This window comes from Stegastes partitus, unplaced genomic scaffold (assembly GCF_000690725.1).
Source record: "Stegastes partitus isolate 25-593 unplaced genomic scaffold, Stegastes_partitus-1.0.2 Scaffold1880, whole genome shotgun sequence".
NCBI lineage: Eukaryota > Metazoa > Chordata > Actinopteri > Pomacentridae > Stegastes > Stegastes partitus.
Genome location: NW_007579611.1, coordinates 51,807 through 69,400, shown reverse-complemented (window position 1 = coordinate 69,400; position 17,594 = coordinate 51,807). Strand labels below are relative to the sequence as shown.

Sequence of the window (17,594 nt, the reverse complement as noted above, 5' to 3'; positions counted from 1 at the left end):
CTGCCTCCTAAGCATACACAGATTGCATTCCTCGTTCTCTTGATCTCTCACTCATTTTCTCTCACCCCCACACGGCTTTTTTATCAGCTCGTTTCTCCATCTCTTCCAATCTATTTCTCTCTCTCTCTCTCTCTCTGTCTCTCTCTCTCTCTCTCTCTCTCTCTCACACACACACACACACACACATCTTTTTATAGCACTCTCCGCTCTCTTTCAATCTGCTTTCCTGTCTCTCTCTGTTTCTAGCTCTGTTTGACCTTCCCCCTGGAGTTAATGTCCATCTGGGTTGGAGAGGAGGGAGGCGAGGATTATTGCTCGTGTGCTCTGGCCACTTCTTCATCCTCTCCGTGTTCTTACAGTTTCAGATGGGTCGATGCGTAAATCGCCCCAGTGTTCACATTTTAATTCTTCTGCTTCGGCTAGCCGCAAAAGAAACATTATTTGCCACCCCAAGGTTAGCCACACTAGTGCACTGATATCCGCATTAGCCTGCCCTTGGTAAAGTTTGAATTATGGCGACGTACTGGAAATATTTCAGTCTCGTTTCTGTCATTTGAATCTGCTGTTGTCGGGTTACTGCCGCTCGCCCTTAATGATGCATGTGATGCCTTGTAGAATATTTGGATTAATTGACTGGTGCAGTGGGTTTAACAGATCTTATCACTTCCCCTGATTATCTGTAGTGTAGCTTACGATTCAGGTCTTGGATGATTTTTTCCTCTCTCTTTCTTCTCCTTTCCTTTTGTGTCATAATAAGAAGGCAGGAACGTCTTCCTGCACGCCGAAACTTTTAGTTCTTTTGTCAAGCTGAAGAAGCTACACAGCTGTTTAGCCAGTATTGAGTATCTAATCATGCCTGGCAATTAAATTCAAGCAAAGCTGCTATTTTTGTCCCTGAGCATGTTTCTGTGCATGTCTCTCTTTTTGTATTTCCTCTGCAGGGGCTCTCACATTCAGCACATTAGGTTCACCTTGAAGAACCCAAAAGTCCTTTCTTTTGTTTGCCGTATATGAAGCTTTTTAAAATCATGCCTAATTTATAACTTTAGGGTTCTGTGCTATTTCTGTTAGATGTTCTCAGGGTTTACAGTGGCTCGGAACTCTGGTTGGCAAAGCATCAGTTTTATGATTCTCTCCTTTAAACATTCACGTGGTGCAACATTTTTTTGAATTTTGTCGTCTTTCGATTGATTTGTTTATGGTTGTTATCCCAATGCTAATGATTTTTTCTTTTATTGCTACAGGAAATATTTCAGTGAAATTGTTACGGCTTAACTGAGATATCCTTTGTGTTATTTGTGTTTTGGGGTTGTCTCTTTTGAAAATGAAGCACTTTGTGACTGTAAAATATCTACATCCTTTTTTTAATTTATTTTTTTTAACAGTGAGGACAAATTATTGTTCACATATTCAAATTTTAAATTATTAAATGCAACCTTTTTCCCCTATTGGGAAAAAAAAATCTTCTTTGACTTCATGTTAAATGAGTAGATTGTGATCCATCACTGATTAACAAAATAAAGGGCAGGCAGCCTGACAATGGAACATTCCTCCATTGTCATGAACCACCTGGCACTTTTATTGGTACAGTGTATTATGCGCCTTTTATAAACATCCTCTTCTTTGATTTGTCCTTATTCCACATGCAGCCAGGAATTATAGCAGGAGACGAGGTAAAACATAACCATCAATACGTTGTGCCACCTTTTCAGCATATTTTTCGCTTTGTAGGTCTTAATGTTTTGACTATCAAGCCGTGTCGTTGTGATTTTTATTGAGTATGGGCTGCTGGTTTGTCGTTATATTAATGGGCATATAAGTTTTGAATGACTCTGCTGTTTATGTACTTACAGTGAGGTGTTTGTCTGCATGATTGTCTCAGTGTTAAGCCTTGGTTATAAGCTTGTGAAGTGATTTTATGCATCTTTCATCTTTACGTTTTTGTTTATCGTCGTTATGCTTCCCTCCGCTTGCTGTTTCTCATTTTCACATACACACTGTAAGATTAAGTCAAACAATACAAGCGAGTGTCGTGTTTAGTTGAAAGTTAACGAGGCAGCGAGGCGCACAAAGTGTTGATTTAAACTCGACAGAAGCAGACACATGGCCTGGCACACATACACTTATACGCGGCACATGTTGTAAGTTAACGCTAACTCCCTCGCATAAATCTTTATAAAGCAGCTCAGGGCAGGTTGTATGGGTGCAAGAATAGGCCAGGGAGAGCTTAACATCTACCACACACACTCCACTATTTAGACTTGGTCACTGCTGCTGTTTGTGTGATCACCTGCATGCATGTTCAGTGCTCAAAGACAGCACAGGAGAGGCCCATCTGTGATTTTTAGGAACTAAATCAGAGTAACGAAGTCTCAGATAACACATATCATAACACCGTATATTTCTTGCTTTTTGCTTTCATCCAGTCCGTTTTTTGTGGCTACGACTATGATTTATGATCTCCATGCTAGACTGGAATGAATTCTTACATTTGTCCATCCACGTGTCTCCTAATTTTGATAAAACACTTGGATTTTTAGTTTAAAGGGATTCCCCTGCTAACCTGTGTGTGTGTGTGTGTGTGTGTGTGTGTTTTTCTTGCTTTCAGACAGCAGTATTTTTCTATATTAGCAGTCTGTGGTCTGCTTTTGAACACTTTTGCAGCTGTAACACATTTCGTTCTTGCCACATACTTCTCGAGGAAACATGTTTAAATGCATCCATAGCGATGTAGAAGTTTTTTTTTAATTATTATTTTCAACCTGTACCAACTAGATGGCAGAAAAAAAAAGTGAATGAAATCTTGCAACAAAAAAAAAAAAAAATCAAGGGTCATTATTGTGACATGACTTATCTTCACATCCCTGTTCTCTCCTCAGGAAATAAATCTGACCTGCTATCCTCCTCTTCTCTCTCTCAGGCCACTCCTCTCTCTTCCCCATGGAGGATGGCTTCCCCGACGATGAGCGTGCCGACCAGGGTCTGGCGGGCCTGGGCTCTCCACACTGCTTTCCACACCAGAACGGAGAGCGCGTCGAACGTTATTCACGCAAGGTCTTTGTTGGAGGACTGCCCCCAGATATAGATGAAGGTACAGGAAGATTATGAGGGATTAAATCTTGGGCTAATTGTAATCCTTTTCTGTATTTATTTAAACTTACAAGAGAGGAAATTGGTGGAAAAAGGTATACTGTAAGATTACACCTAAAACACTTGAGGTATATTTCGCTGCTGTGAAACCTGTGGCAGGACTTGCTTCTCTCAAAAACCTGTGGACTGACAATGAGTTTTCATTCTGTTTTGTTAATTGCAGATGAGATAACTGCTAGTTTCCGGCGTTTTGGACACCTGTTTGTGGACTGGCCTCACAAAGCTGAGAGCAAATCCTATTTCCCCCCCAAAGGTATCTTAAATTGCCATCACAGCTTGTTCACATGTTGCTGTATTTTTCTGTGAAACAGTGCTTCGGTGTAAATTGAGCATCTTTCTACAAAAAGGCAGACCTTTTTTTTTTTAGTATCTGATTTTCGCCACACAGCTACGTGCGCTAGCCTTGTGTCAGTCTACGTCTATCAATATGTATGCATCTGTGCAATCTGGTTTTGTCTTTGGGCTATTATCTGAAGCATTTGTTAACCACGGCTGTAGTGTTTGTCTGTTTGCAAAAGCTTACGCCCTCCTGCTGTGAATGCGGAGTGTCGTGATCAGACATACAGTCACAGTAATCAGCACACTAAATTCCGACACGATTCTTTGTCAATACTGTGTGGCCCCAGCGGCGTAAATAACCCTGCTGTATTTTGTGTAGGCTATGCCTTCCTGCTGTTCCAGGATGAGAGCTCAGTTCAGGCTTTGATCGATGCCTGCATCGAAGAGGACGGCAAGCTGTACCTCTGCGTGTCCAGCCCCACCATCAAAGACAAGCCGGTCAGTGGGAGAACACGCGCGCACACACATACAGACACACACACTAATGCACCCATCTGCTTAAATCTCTTGCTGTTTCTCCTGAACTCAGCGGTTATGACTTTTATTTGACTTTACCAGCAGCCTGTGAGTTTATTTCTAGAGCTGAAACCTGTGGGTTTTGTGTGTGACAGGTCCAGATCCGCCCATGGAACCTGAATGACAGCGATTTTGTGATGGATGGATCTCAGCCTCTGGACCCGAGGAAAACCATTTTTGTGGGAGGAGTTCCTCGTCCGCTCCGTGCAGGTATACCGTGCTTTAATGTTTTTATACAAGACTCTCCTCTTTCACCAGAACAAACGAGTGTTTATAATGAAAACACTTACATTTGAGTATGTACTGTACATACGGGTGGAATCTTAAGTGTTTGTTATTGTCTCACTCTCAGGTTTTTTTTTTTTTTTTAAATATTCTCTGCATTTTCTGTTTCTTGACTTCAATCATCTTTCCAATGCATCTCTGCATATTTTTACAGCACAAACCACACATTGAGAGCAATAAGTAGTCCTCCTTTGCTTGTGTTTCCTTGCCAACTTTTTAAATGTCAGCTGTAAGCAAAATACTTATTTCTGTGAGGCACTGCAATGTGATCAGCTTGTGTTCATAATAAAATTAGACCTGCTAGAGGGTAAAGCTATAAAGGCACTGACCTACACTGGTTATATCAGGAAGTACTCTCCGTGGCGAGCTGTGCTGTGCAGAATATTAAATTTCATTTTTTCCTGATAGCAATGTTTTGTTGACTCTGTGTTCATGTTTTCCGCCTTGTTTTAGACCTCGGTGCTGCAGTTGCGGTAATGACGAAGGTCATAAGGCCCCGCTGCGCATTAAATATTTTATGACCTTCTGTAATAATGGAGTCTAAATTTACATGCAAAAACAATCTACATTACAAAAACTGCCATTTGACTTTTTTAATGTTTTAACAAGTAAAGCTGAATTGCAAATTTGCAGGGTTATCCAAAAATTACCATATTTGTTAATTTCTGTTGAGGAAAAACACTCAGCTGCAACTGTAAATAAACTTGTTGGGATTTATTGCAGCTGTCCACGGGGCACTGCTCTCATATTTGCCCCATCAAACACTGCTGGACTTTAATCCATCTGTGTTGATGGTTTAAACACTCAGATCAACAACCCTCATGAACTCAACGTGCAGTGCGTTTGTAGTCACTGCCTACACGGACACGAGTTTTTGTATTGAACCTTTGTGTGTATGCACGTAAGTACTGGACTTAACCAGAATGATTGTTGTTGTGCGTCTTTCGCTTCTCTGCATCAAACTTGTTTTTGTGGATGTTTTGTTGAGCTAATTCTTTCTACCCCCCTCTTTCCTCTCTGCAGTGGAGCTGGCCATGATCATGGACCGCCTGTATGGTGGAGTTTGCTACGCTGGCATCGACACAGACCCTGAGCTGAAGTACCCCAAGGGAGCGGGGCGGGTCGCCTTCTCTAATCAGCAGAGCTACATTGCTGCTATCAGTGCTCGCTTTGTACAGCTGCAGCATGGAGAAATCGATAAACGGGTGAGTGGAAAGAAAAGAGAGCTCAGTGTTTTTTTTTGTCTCCCCTCTCAGCCCCCTTCTTTATTTGTATCCCCCCCAACCTCACTTCCTGTTCTAGTCACTCAAACTCTGCTGCCTTTACCCCATTTTTTTAAGAAGATACAAGGCCTTAACAGTTTCTGTTGTAGTAAAAGTACTGCACTATATATACAATATTTCTAGGCTCATGTAACATCTCTTATTTAGTTTTTATTGACCTTTTTTTTAATGCAGGTTAATTTTAACAGGTACAGCGCAAAGTATAATAACTGGAACAGACTAGTTTGTGAAACAGAGTAACAAAGCGAGATGCAGCTCAAGGTGTTATAGACAGGCAGAGAACTGTTGACAGTATTTTCAGCTCAGTAGATTGGGTGTTTCTTGCTGACATGCAAATCGGGAGTCATTGTTGACTTCTCCCCCGGAAGACTTCATGTACACAAGCTTGTACATAAAATGTTTTGTGTTTTTTTTTAATCAGAAACCAAAGACATTTTTGAATGTCGTTGTTAATCATGTTCACTCACTGGGAGAATTTAAAGCCGGTCCAAGCCACAGAAATGCTTCAACCGTGACTCACATTTTCTGTGGGAGCAGCAAATGGGATTTTTACTTCTAGATCTAGGGGTGCCTGAAATTCCTCCTCCCACTTTACAACTCGATTAGCTGTTTTGTACAAGTCAACTGCTACAGATGACATTTTAAATAGCGACATTAAGTAAGGTACAGGTGGATATTGTACTCCAATGTTGCAGTAAGCTGAACAGCAGCATGTGCAGTCCCAGAACCCTAAAACTGAAGCAGCTAAATGAATTCAAGTGTCATTTAATTTATTTGCCACCCCTGTGCGTCTCCTACTGTGACATAAAAAATTATCATCTGTGAAAAAGGATACAAATTCTGCTACTCCTGAATCCCACGATTTTCAGGACCTTTCAATCACTTGCATGGTGCACGGTTGTGTGATTTTGATGCTTATGAGCAAAGGCTGTCAGCAGAGAATACCTACAGGTTTGTTATACGGCGTACGATCGCCGGTTAATGACACAAATATTATTCACATTTACACAATAGGTGAGTGAAGATAACTTGAGCAGAAGCCCAGCAGAAATATGCAGTGTAGAGGCAACATTATAATATGAAATAATGGAATAATAGTAGGTGCTTTTCATTTGCATAATTGGTGTGCAAATTTCATAGTCTGAGTGCCTCAGTGACATTCACTGGCTAACAGCGCAATCCCCCATCACTGAGAAGTGGAAAAAGGAAGTAGTAGGTGTTTCAAAATATGTGTGTGGTCTGGAAAGGAAGTTTGAAATCCACTCATTTCAGCATTTGAACAACTATCATGAAGTTAGCGGTGTTACTTGACACTTAAACAACCTTAAATATCCATTCAAATATGTTGTGATTTAAATATGTATTTGTAGCTCTTTACAAAAGTCAATAAGGGCCACTAAGAAATTGAATTGTCACCATTCGATCAATAAAATTTGGTTGATTAGTGACACTAGTGATTGCTTACTATGAAAACGTCAAAGAAAGGTTGCAGAAATCTTCTTTCATGTTGTATAACTCTGAGCAATAAGAGAAAATCAATGGTTGTCAAAAAATATTTAAAAAGTGACCTCATTTTAATTGTGGCATCATTTCTGATGATTGTTAGCTGTAAGAAAAAAAAGTCCTGTATATGACATTCGTAACCACTGGATGTCATTTGCTCCAGCATCTCAGACCAAAACAAACGGGCGCCATCGGACACATCTTCATAAAGGTTGTGTACACGAGAACAAGCAATAAAATAATCCAGCCATAGCCAGTAGCCCATGCTGCTATTGTAAAATACACTCAATGGCCATTACTACTTGTAAACGTCAGTAGCATCATCTTCACTTCTTAGACTGAGCTAAAATGAGCTGGTTTTGGGGGGAGGGCAGCAGCTGAATAATTCAGACTGAGCCTGTGCTTACAATGCAATGTGGGAGGTCACTGTCGCTTTGTTTGTCAATGCAAGGAAGCAATTTCAAAGAGAGGGACTCATGCATATGTGGCTAGACCAGCTACCAAAACACAGAACATCAGCGTTCAGATTACAACCCGCACAGAGGGGCTGTGACTTCACTCTCTGCTAAGGACGCCATTACTCCACTATATCTTTACGGAGCAGATGGTTGTTTGTTGCTATATTTCTGTTCAAAGTCTCATACATAGAACCTTGAAGGGCTGTGACAAATACATTGGTTTTTACTGTGAATGCTTTCACCAGATTCATGTTTTTTAATGTAAACTATAAGAATGTGTGGTTTGTATTAGTGGTAACTTGATCAGGCTGTGATACAGCAGCAGTAGGAGACGAACAAGTAAACAGCGGAGCTCATATCAATGTGATAAAATTACAAACAGTAACAGTAAGCCGGATTACAGACCTATACCTTTTCCGGTGAATCCCTCGTGCGTGTAGGGATGGCAGGTGCCGCCACTAAGACTTACAAAAACTACTGTATACTAGAGAGGTAATTACTAAATGTAAATGCACTGAATGAATTATGCATTGAGTATACATAGTCAAAAACAGGGTGGAAGATTTAAGGATTATAACTTGGACGAACAATGCCGTAGTTGCAGCCCACGAGTAGAAGCTACTGTATATTAACTACATTTTTATAAGTTTTAGGATAGTTTTCCTACCTTCCATGCACCTGATTGGAATGATAAAGAAAGAGGAGTATAGAGAAACTTGAACTACAGAAGAATCAAATGTGATTTTTGTTTTCAGGTGGAAGTGAAGCCATACGTGCTGGATGACCAGCTGTGCGATGAGTGCCAGGGAACTCGCTGCGGAGGAAAGTTTGCGCCGTTCTTCTGCGCCAACGTCACCTGCCTGCAGTACTACTGCGAGTACTGCTGGGCGGCCATCCACTCGCGCGCAGGCCGAGAGTTTCACAAACCCCTGGTGAAGGAGGGAGGCGACCGACCCCGTCACATCTCCTTCCGCTGGAACTGAGCGGACAACAAGAGAGGGAGAGGCAACAGAGGAGCAGGAGGGCAGGTAGTGCAGGAGTCGCAAATCATTGTACAAATAAATGCACTTTTCTGTTGCTGGTTCCTTTTTGCTCTAATTTCACCGAACATTTTTCTCTCTTTTTTTTTTTTTTTTTTAAAGTTAATATATATCAATATTTTGAAGATAGAAAAGAAAAACTGGAATTATATCCAAATATGTCCAGCAAGGAAAAAAAAAAAAGATGTGTAACATAATTTTATTTATGCTTTGATTTTTGAAATATTTTTATTAGTTCTGAAAAAAAAAATACATATATAGGAAAGTAGTTTGAGGTGTGGAATATGGTACTCTGCTATTCAATTGGCATATTTTTCTAAACTATTTGATTTTAATTTTGATACAAGAGGCCCCAAAACAAATACTCTTCATTTGACATTGGACTGACTTCTTTGTAGCAGAGCTATTACTTTTTGTTTAGTAGCGAGTCTCCAGTGCAAATACTGTTCAAACAGTATCTCATTGGCTGTTATTTTCAGAGAGGTGGGATTAAGTTTGCTATTGATACAAGAGGCTCCAGAGCAAATGTGAATTAAAAAAAAAAGGTGTTGCTAAAGAAGAGTGCACTTATTTCCTGTTTAAAGAGTGAAGATACAGTATATGAGACCCTTAGTAGTTAACCAAAGCTGAATCTTAATTAACTTTGAAGAACAGAGAGGGCCTACTGCAGAACGAAATGGATTCTTTTCCCTCCCAGATCAAAATGTTTGAACCTCTCTTTTTATGATTTCCAAGACCATACAAATATTTTGATGTTACTTGAAAATGACAAAATTTTAGCAACACGGATTTGGGTTTTGATCTCCATTTTGACATGCAAAAACTAATACCTCAAACTCAGCTGCTAATGTGCCGAATACAGTAAAGAAAAGGAAAAAAAAAAAAGAGAGAGAGAGAGCAAGGAAGAAAGAAAACGTTATCACTCTCTGGTGTTCTCCTTTCCTTAGAACTATAATCAGAGGGAAGCGATGTAACAGGCAGAGAGTGATGTGACTGGCACAGTTTTGTACTCACTTGCTTCATCACCTTCTTATTTTTGTAATCAAACCCAGGGTTGTGCTAGGGACAGAGCAGAGCAACGTACAGTATATTATGGGAATGTATGGCATAGGGGAGGCTACAGGAGAGATAGGCTTACTGGTGAAGAGATAAACCCAGCCCCACGTTCTCTCCTCATGTCTGCCTGCGGTTCTCTGCAGCTAAGCTAGCAGCTAACAGAGGGTAGGGCCTCATTCATGGATCAAAGCCTGCCGTCTTGTGTCCGCACACGGCGCGGCTCGGATCCAGATCTTTCAGGACGGAGGTTAAAGTAACTCCTCGAGAGGAGGCTGGTCGAGTGGCCACCTTTATTGCAGTTTCTACGGCGCTACCACCGAACAGGAAATGCCTGTCTTGTTAGTTTTGTTTTGTTTTTTTTAAAGAAAATGCATTTGTGCAATTCTCCCAAGTCTTTAATGAAAAAGAAGTTCTACTTTGCATCCGAGAGTCAGCTGCATTTACTGAAAAAAGCAATTAAAGTTTATCTGCTTTCCGAATCGTCAGCACACATATGAGTCATGGAGGGATCTTGCCCTTTCAGCAAACCCTCGATCCTTTCTCCTGCCAAGCTAATCCAACTCAGCATCCAGTGTTTTTGAAGCATAAATGAAGATAGTCTCTGCAGTGCGCTCTACTACTGCACACTTGTGACCCATATGCAGTTTTGCTCTTGGAAGCGAGATTGCAGGTCCAGTCAGCTGTGCCCAGTGGCTTTTGGGAACCAAAGATGGCTGTGCAGTAGTGGGTCATACTGTAGCTCATTTCTTGTTTAGATTTTTTGTTTTTTTTTAATTGTTTTTCTTTCTCATTTCTTCAAGGATGTTTATTTTTCATATATGTTTTCTTAAATCTGTCACTTCTGCCCAGTTTTGCTTAACTGTCAAGCCCTGATGGAATCCAGCAAACCAAAGATTGGCCTTGAACATGATCTATACAGCATGTATACTCTACGTGTATACATGCTGTATATACATATATATATGTATATGACAGTGCAGTCAAAACCATTAGAACACCAGTGGAAACACAACAGGGCTGGCAGACACACAAACCAGGCCTCACACTTTCCATAGCTCAAAATGAAGGTGCGCGCTGTCAGGCACTAGTTATTTTTGATCTCAAATAGGTCTGCGTGTTTGGGAAAATTAACAACAAGTGCACGTTCCCACAGCGAAAGTAAAACTAATCCTCACATTTGTTTGACGTTTTAAGTCACTCAGTGGTAACTTACTAGCCGAGCATTTAAATGTCAGGGAGTTAGTACAGAAACTTGATTATACACACTAGTGAGAATCCTCATATCGGCGTGGTGTCATTGCACCAGTTTTGCACCCTGGACATTAGTTTTGTGGGTGTGGTGGGTGAGCATTTTAGAAGTTAAAACACTTTGTGAAGAATTTGCTGTTAAATGAGATGAAAAAAAAAAGATTATTTTATACATGGCCTGCTGATTTTTGGTACAGTGTTTTCTAGCTAAATTATTTTGTCATGCACATATAAACATTTATTATGCACTACTTTTCTAAATATTTTTTCTTTTTCCAACAGTCATTTTAGGCACATTTTTCACAAATGGGGAAACTCCTTTTTGCAATACCTCAATTTTTCACATTGTGAAAGGTAGCTTTTGTACTTTTGTTACTGAGAGATCTGCATATATGGAAATGTTCATTTTAAGAAAAAAAGTTGAGTGATTTCAATATATATTATTTTCAGTTATGCTTTTTATACATTTCAGTGCTGAGGAATCTTTACAACTAAGTGCGCACTTGTGTTGATGCGACTTCAGATCTGCAGAGGAGAGACCAAAGTGTATCGCTCTCTTGGTCTTAGCTTTTCGTACACTAGATGTTTCCAGTCAATCTGGTCAATAACAGCATGGCGAGAAAAAAAAAAACATACACAGTTGTAATTTGAAATTGATGTTAATGTCTCTAAACATGGCTATACTAGTTGGAAATGGTAACTTCTGTCTTGGTTTCCTCTCCATAGATGGAGTATAACTTATTATAAGGAGAATGCAAAATTCGGTTCACGCTTAATGCTGAATCTCGTATCACAAGAATGGATGTTTGGTGTTTAGATATTTTAATATTTGAAAAAAAAAAAAGTATATATATATATTCTTGAACTTGCCAACTAGCACCTATTGTAATCCTTAGCATGCATGACGGAAAAAAAAAAAAAAAAGAGAAAATGACAAGTACATGAATTAGCTATTAAAATTAATTGTTGTGGTGTGCACCAAATGTTTCTCAACTATTAAGTTGTTAAGGACACCCCAAACCCACTCTCACCTCACCCTCCTCCCCTCCACCCTCCCCCCACGTGTTGATCTCCTCGCTTCCCCATTCGCAGACCTCTGCAGGATGCACATGACAGAGAGAGATAGAAAAAAAGAAAAAAGAAACAACTTTAAATTGATTTGGCAGTGCAGGACTTTGAGCATCCTTTCTAGAACACTGTTTAAAAGACTTGAGAACTCATCCCCGCTGTCTGTCGAGGTGATCTTATATAGACCTATCTGGAGGAAGGGGAGCTTAAAGACTTGAATGTGGTAAATGTTGCAAGGTAACTTCAAGTTGTTATGTGCAATACTTCTTTTGAACCTTTTTCCAGATAAAGACTCTTTGCAATGTAATTCTTTAATGCCATTTTTAATTGCAGACATTTAATTAAAGAAGATGTTAATATGTTTTTCACAGTCATTTTCTACTGTTATTGTAATCCTTTTCATGCTGGTGTTTGTAAAAAAGAAAAGAAATCAAACTATTTGTACTAATATAAATAATTGAAGTTATTTTTAAAACATTAAAGGTTTTGTGCTCATTTGCTTATTTTGTTTATTTTAAGCTACTGTGATTGATTGCATTGTAATTATTAGGTCAACAATGTATTTAGCTGTTTATTGGTATATTTTTAATTGGAATGTATAATTGATTTTTATAATTTTGATCAGATTTTTGTTATATTTTTGAGGTGAAGCTTTTAATATGTTAAAGTGTCTAGTTTTTACTAATTGCTATATTGTGCTCCACAATATATGGTTCACATTTTCTGAAGGAAAATAAATATTTAAATATTTGTCTGTTAATGTTACTTAATGGCAAGATTTCAATAGTTTTTAACTGTGTATGGGAAGGTTGTTGTATTTATTAATAGCATTTTTTACTTAAGATATCACCTTAATTTTTATTGTCATTTCACTTTATAAGTTCCTATTTTTGTATTTTCCTTTCTAATTAAGTTATGTAATACGGATATGTCCATATTTCTAGGAGTTGGTCTGTAGAAGTGCTAGTGAAACGAAAAAGAAAAATCTAATGTTATTTAATTGTTTGCAGCCAACTATTTATAACAGTATGCATAATTTTTAAATATTTGTAATGTGAAATGTTGAATGAAATAAATCTTAACTGTGATGAAAATATGTCCTCGGTGTGCTTATTTATGGTATCGTTTTAAAGCGCAGACAGTCCTGCTCACGGCTAGACGATCCTGCCTTTGTCACACAAATCTTTTTCTGAGTGTTGGTAACAACTGGCATTGATTTGAATTTATAGCAATTTAACAACGGGCTTAAAAGAGTTTCACTGCTGTCTGCTGAATGTTTCCAACCTCTTAAAACATATGAGGGCTGTACTGCGAAGCAAGTTCAACATATCCAGGATATGTTTACGTTATCTGGCTTCACTAAACCTAACAGCTAGTCACACAACAGTGGTTATTATCTTAAGTTTACCAAAGCTGCTCTGATCAGCTACAACCAACGTTAAAACCAGTAAAGATGAAATCACTAACATTTATCATCTCGTAAAAATGCAATTCTCTGCTGGGAAACCCTGGATCCTGGCATTCATGTGGTTGCTACTTGAAGCACTCACCTAGTGCAGACCAAGCACCATGACGCAGTACTAGCCTACAATGCACCATGCCACACTTTAAAAAAGGCTCGAGGAACACAACCAAGAGGCCAAAGTATTGACTTAGCCTCCAGACTCTTCAGATTTGAATCTAATAAGGCATCAACAGGGTGATCCACAGAAACCACAACCAAGAGGACGCAAAGGATCTGCTGCCAACATCCTGGTGCCGACACCACAGGAAACCCTCCAGAGGTTCTTCGTCTTTACCTTGACGGTTCAGAAGAATTTTGGTGAATGAAGGAGACCTACAAACGAATAAAAAGTAGTTTAAATGTTGTAGCTGTGAGCAGCTGGTTTATACAATAAACCATTCACAAACTTGACCGAGTCTTGAGCCATGTACTTCTCACAAGAAGAAAAAAACTATACCCCTAAGCAAATATGAAGAATTTAAAAATACAACACAGGCTAAATGCGATGCAGCTGCTGCGGCCAAAGCGAAGAGGGAAGCTGGTAAAACAAAAATAAAAATGCAGACTGTGTGAATGCACAAGTTAATAGGCTTATCAATATCATTGTCCCAAATACAGCACGAGTAGATCTGACTATAATTACAATTGCGTGTTCCATTAAATTGATGCATTGCTTCGATACATTATGGCGTGTAAGACGATTTTAGCCTAATTCTTTCAGCTGCAGCTCTGGAGGTGTTAAACAGTCATGGGAGCAGGTAGAGAACAAAAATTAAAACATAATTCAACCTGGTAAGTAGGCTTACTTGCAAATCTTAAAAGGTCAACAAGTACAAAGCTTTACTGCCTTAATCAGTCTCTGTTTTAGGATTACATTGCTATACAACGGCCTATAGAGCAGTGAAATGGCTTTGAAATTGCTTTCAGCTCTAAAAACTCTTGCCCTCCTGGAGCAGGTTATGTGAGCAGCATAACTCACCGTGTACCCGAGGAAGAAGCAAACCACTGTTGAAGCCCTGAAAACCCAGCGTTAAACCTGACATGACCTTGTTAAAATCAAATGGGCTGGGTGTGGTCAGACGTGCACTCTGTTAAAGCTGGAACCTCCATCGTGAGCAGACCCCAAGCTGAACTGTTTCTCTAAACTGTTGTTCTTTAAACATCTGCTTTTTTGAATTAATAAAAAAAATAAACAAATGCAGAGAAGATCATTGAATCAACGACTATCCTATTCTGATGTGTAACATTAATAAGTCATTCACCTTTTTTTTCTAGAGAAACTCCAGTAAAAGTGCTTTCTGGGCAAATACAAAAACAAAACAAACATCTTTGTAAAATGCATCAGAGTGCTCCCGAGTTAGAAGGCAGTAAAAGGAAGTACATGCAAATAGTGTGGTTTGCAAATATTTTTAGAACATGGTGGCAGAGTAGGTGTGAGACAGACAAGCTCGATGTGAGTCAAATCAGGATATTCACATGTTTTAGAAAACCTCTGAAACATAGATGCTTTTAATGAGTGAGGGTTTTGCTAACATATGTCAACATTTGACTCAATTATGATGCATTTTACAAATTTGGTCCAGTCTTAGCTGCTTAGATGCACCATTGAATGCTTTGTTATAATTAATTATGTTTTGAGTTATTATGTATTTTGAATCTGTATTTCTCCACTGAACCTATGATCCTTACGTAGGTTCTCTCCAGGTTCTCCAGCTTCCTCCCACACAGTCCAAAATGTTGAGGTTAATTGGTGATTGTCACCTATGGACAACATAGGTGTGAATGTGAGGTTTGGTTGTCTGTCTCTAAGTGTAGCCCTGTGATAGACTGGTGACCTGTCCAGGTGTCCCCTGCCTTCACCCTAAGTCAGCTGGGATAGGCTCCAGCCCCTCCGTGACCCTAATGAGGATTAAGCAGTGTATAGATAATGGATGGATGCTCCCAATCAAATAACCCCAGAAATGACTGCTTCATGTATTGTTTTCTCAAATCTACCAACAGCTCAGTGACACCACCACCTGGCTGCATCCTGCACTCGTTTAATTTAGCAGAACTCCCCCCATATACAGCACCATTTTTTGTCAAAACTAATGTACACCTGTTAAAGGAAGAATGTTCCACTTGCATAAAGTGCAGCAGATATGATAGATCTTAGTTAGACTAATAAATTAAAGTGGTAGTCTACCTTTTCTGATGAGAGCATCCATGCAGAAAGACAGGAACGAACAAGTTACTATCGGGAACGACAGGCAGGAAAACAGATCTCTTCCACACCCACTAGCATGACAAGATCTCAACAGCACTGAGCAATCGCCTTATTTACCGAAAGGTTAAAAATCAATCATCTCATTTCCATGAACAAATAAGGGTAGCTTGTCAGACTGCATCAGGAAATTAAACAAGGCAATGAGTTGTATTACCATTTCTCTACTGAAAACAGAGCTTTGAGATTGTCACAATGGGAGATAATGTCATGGCTGAAAAAGGAAATAAAATGTTTCCTAGAAATCACTTTTTTGATTAGAAATAGCACATGGTTGTCTCCGCATACAGTACATACAGTGTTGAGGCGGTCCTCGTGGGGTCGAGTACAGTCACTTCCTTCAGAACCCTTTTAGAGAAAGAAACCTGTGAAATCTGATAGTGCGGCTGGTGTCAGATATGGGGACGCACTGAAACAGGATCGCATTTTACACAACGTATCCAGAGGTATCACAGTAAATTTGATAAAATGATATATCACCTATCACTTTTGGTGTCCTGTAAATGGTAATGTAGATACATGATAATGCATCCAGGCTAGGGTTACATGATGTTGAGGACAACTGACACTGATATTATGTTTTTCTGTGATATATATATACATAGATTTTGAGCAGATCATTTTAATAACTCTATTTCGAAGGAATTAATCATTACAGTATCATAGGTTATTTTGTAGGGAAGTGCATCTGCCTTTACATTTTTAAAAAGCACTAAAAAAGCCATTTGGAACCTTTCTCCAATGGTGTAACACTGGCAAAGGATTTCCAATTGTTCTTTTTTTATTTGCTATGAATGACCTTTAGATCTGGCTTTGACATGGTAGCTGTTTCAGGTCAACACAGTCCTTTCTGTAGCTGAAATATTTCCATTCAGTTGACAGTGAGGTTCTTTTGGCAACCATTTTCTGAATTTCTGTTGTGTTTCTTATTAATTTTCCTGTGCATATGTAGAGCCTGGATGAAGAGAAACTCTGTGGCTTAAAAATAAAGTCAAAGTAAGAACCAAGAGTAAATTATGCCACATTGGACAAACTTTTCTTGTAGATCAGTTGTCAAAAATGAGAACCATGGGAGTTTTCTTTTCGTGTCAAGCACAAAAAAAAATGGTTGAAGCATGATGTGTTTGGGCTAATTTGCCTTACATCAGATTACACTCCCAGCTATGTCACTATTGCGCATGCACATACTGCAATGTTAGTACTAAAATGCTATATTGCGCAGCCTTAGTCTAGGTGTTACAGATCCTCAAGGAAGACATTTGAAAATAAAGTCATAACAACAAGAACAAGAACGAGTGAGCTGGTAAATTTCAACTTTTTTAAGTTTGAGTGTATTTTAGTTGCATGATTCCCACTAAGTTTCACAGATCCTGCTGAATGTTCCCAAAACTACAGTCTGATTTATCTGAGGAAACGATTCCTCCTCATATCTAATTTCAATTGATTTTTGATTACAATCCAGCAATGTTGCATTTACTGGATGTTTTGGTTGATATCTATTGTTTGAGCCCGTCTCATCAGACTGGCCTACCTCCCCCTTGATTACTTTTAGACTAATAACTTAGAGATGAGCCTGTTTCTCTTTCGCATGCTAAAATATTTCAAGTGGTGATAAGCGGACAAAAGGATAAAGTACTTTTTCCAGGCATACCCTCCTGTGAACCCCAAAATTCCACATGTGTGTTTAAAAGACATGTTGTCTTTAAAGAAAACACCAAAATGACAAGCTTTCTAAGAGCCAGAACCTTGGATTTTCAACTTTTGGACAGTCCAGCAACTATTTGTCTGTCATGCATCTTCATCAGGAATATTAACCAAATCATGGGATGTTTCATCAAAATCACTTTGTTCTACATGTCTCATTTAAAAATTTACAAAAAA

At 39.1% G+C, this 17,594-nt stretch overlaps 1 protein-coding gene across 2 annotated transcripts in view; it reads left to right on the top strand.

The window, feature by feature from the left end:
- The window catches only part of cpeb4b (cytoplasmic polyadenylation element binding protein 4b), a 28,650-nt gene extending 19,984 nt beyond the window's left edge, over positions 1-8,666 (top strand). The window contains exons 5-11 of one of the 2 annotated variants that reach the window (XM_008302790.1): positions 1,650-1,673; positions 2,921-3,091; positions 3,314-3,403; positions 3,809-3,927; positions 4,101-4,215; positions 5,314-5,495; positions 8,290-8,666. In XM_008302790.1, the coding sequence (XP_008301012.1) occupies positions 1,650-1,673; positions 2,921-3,091; positions 3,314-3,403; positions 3,809-3,927; positions 4,101-4,215; positions 5,314-5,495; positions 8,290-8,517 (929 nt within the window). In that variant the 3' untranslated portion in view covers positions 8,518-8,666. The remainder of the gene's footprint in view (positions 1-1,649; positions 1,674-2,920; positions 3,092-3,313; positions 3,404-3,808; positions 3,928-4,100; positions 4,216-5,313; positions 5,496-8,289) is intronic. The other variant, XM_008302791.1, reaches the window with a different exon arrangement.
- The last annotated feature ends 8,928 nt before the right edge of the window (positions 8,667-17,594 follow it).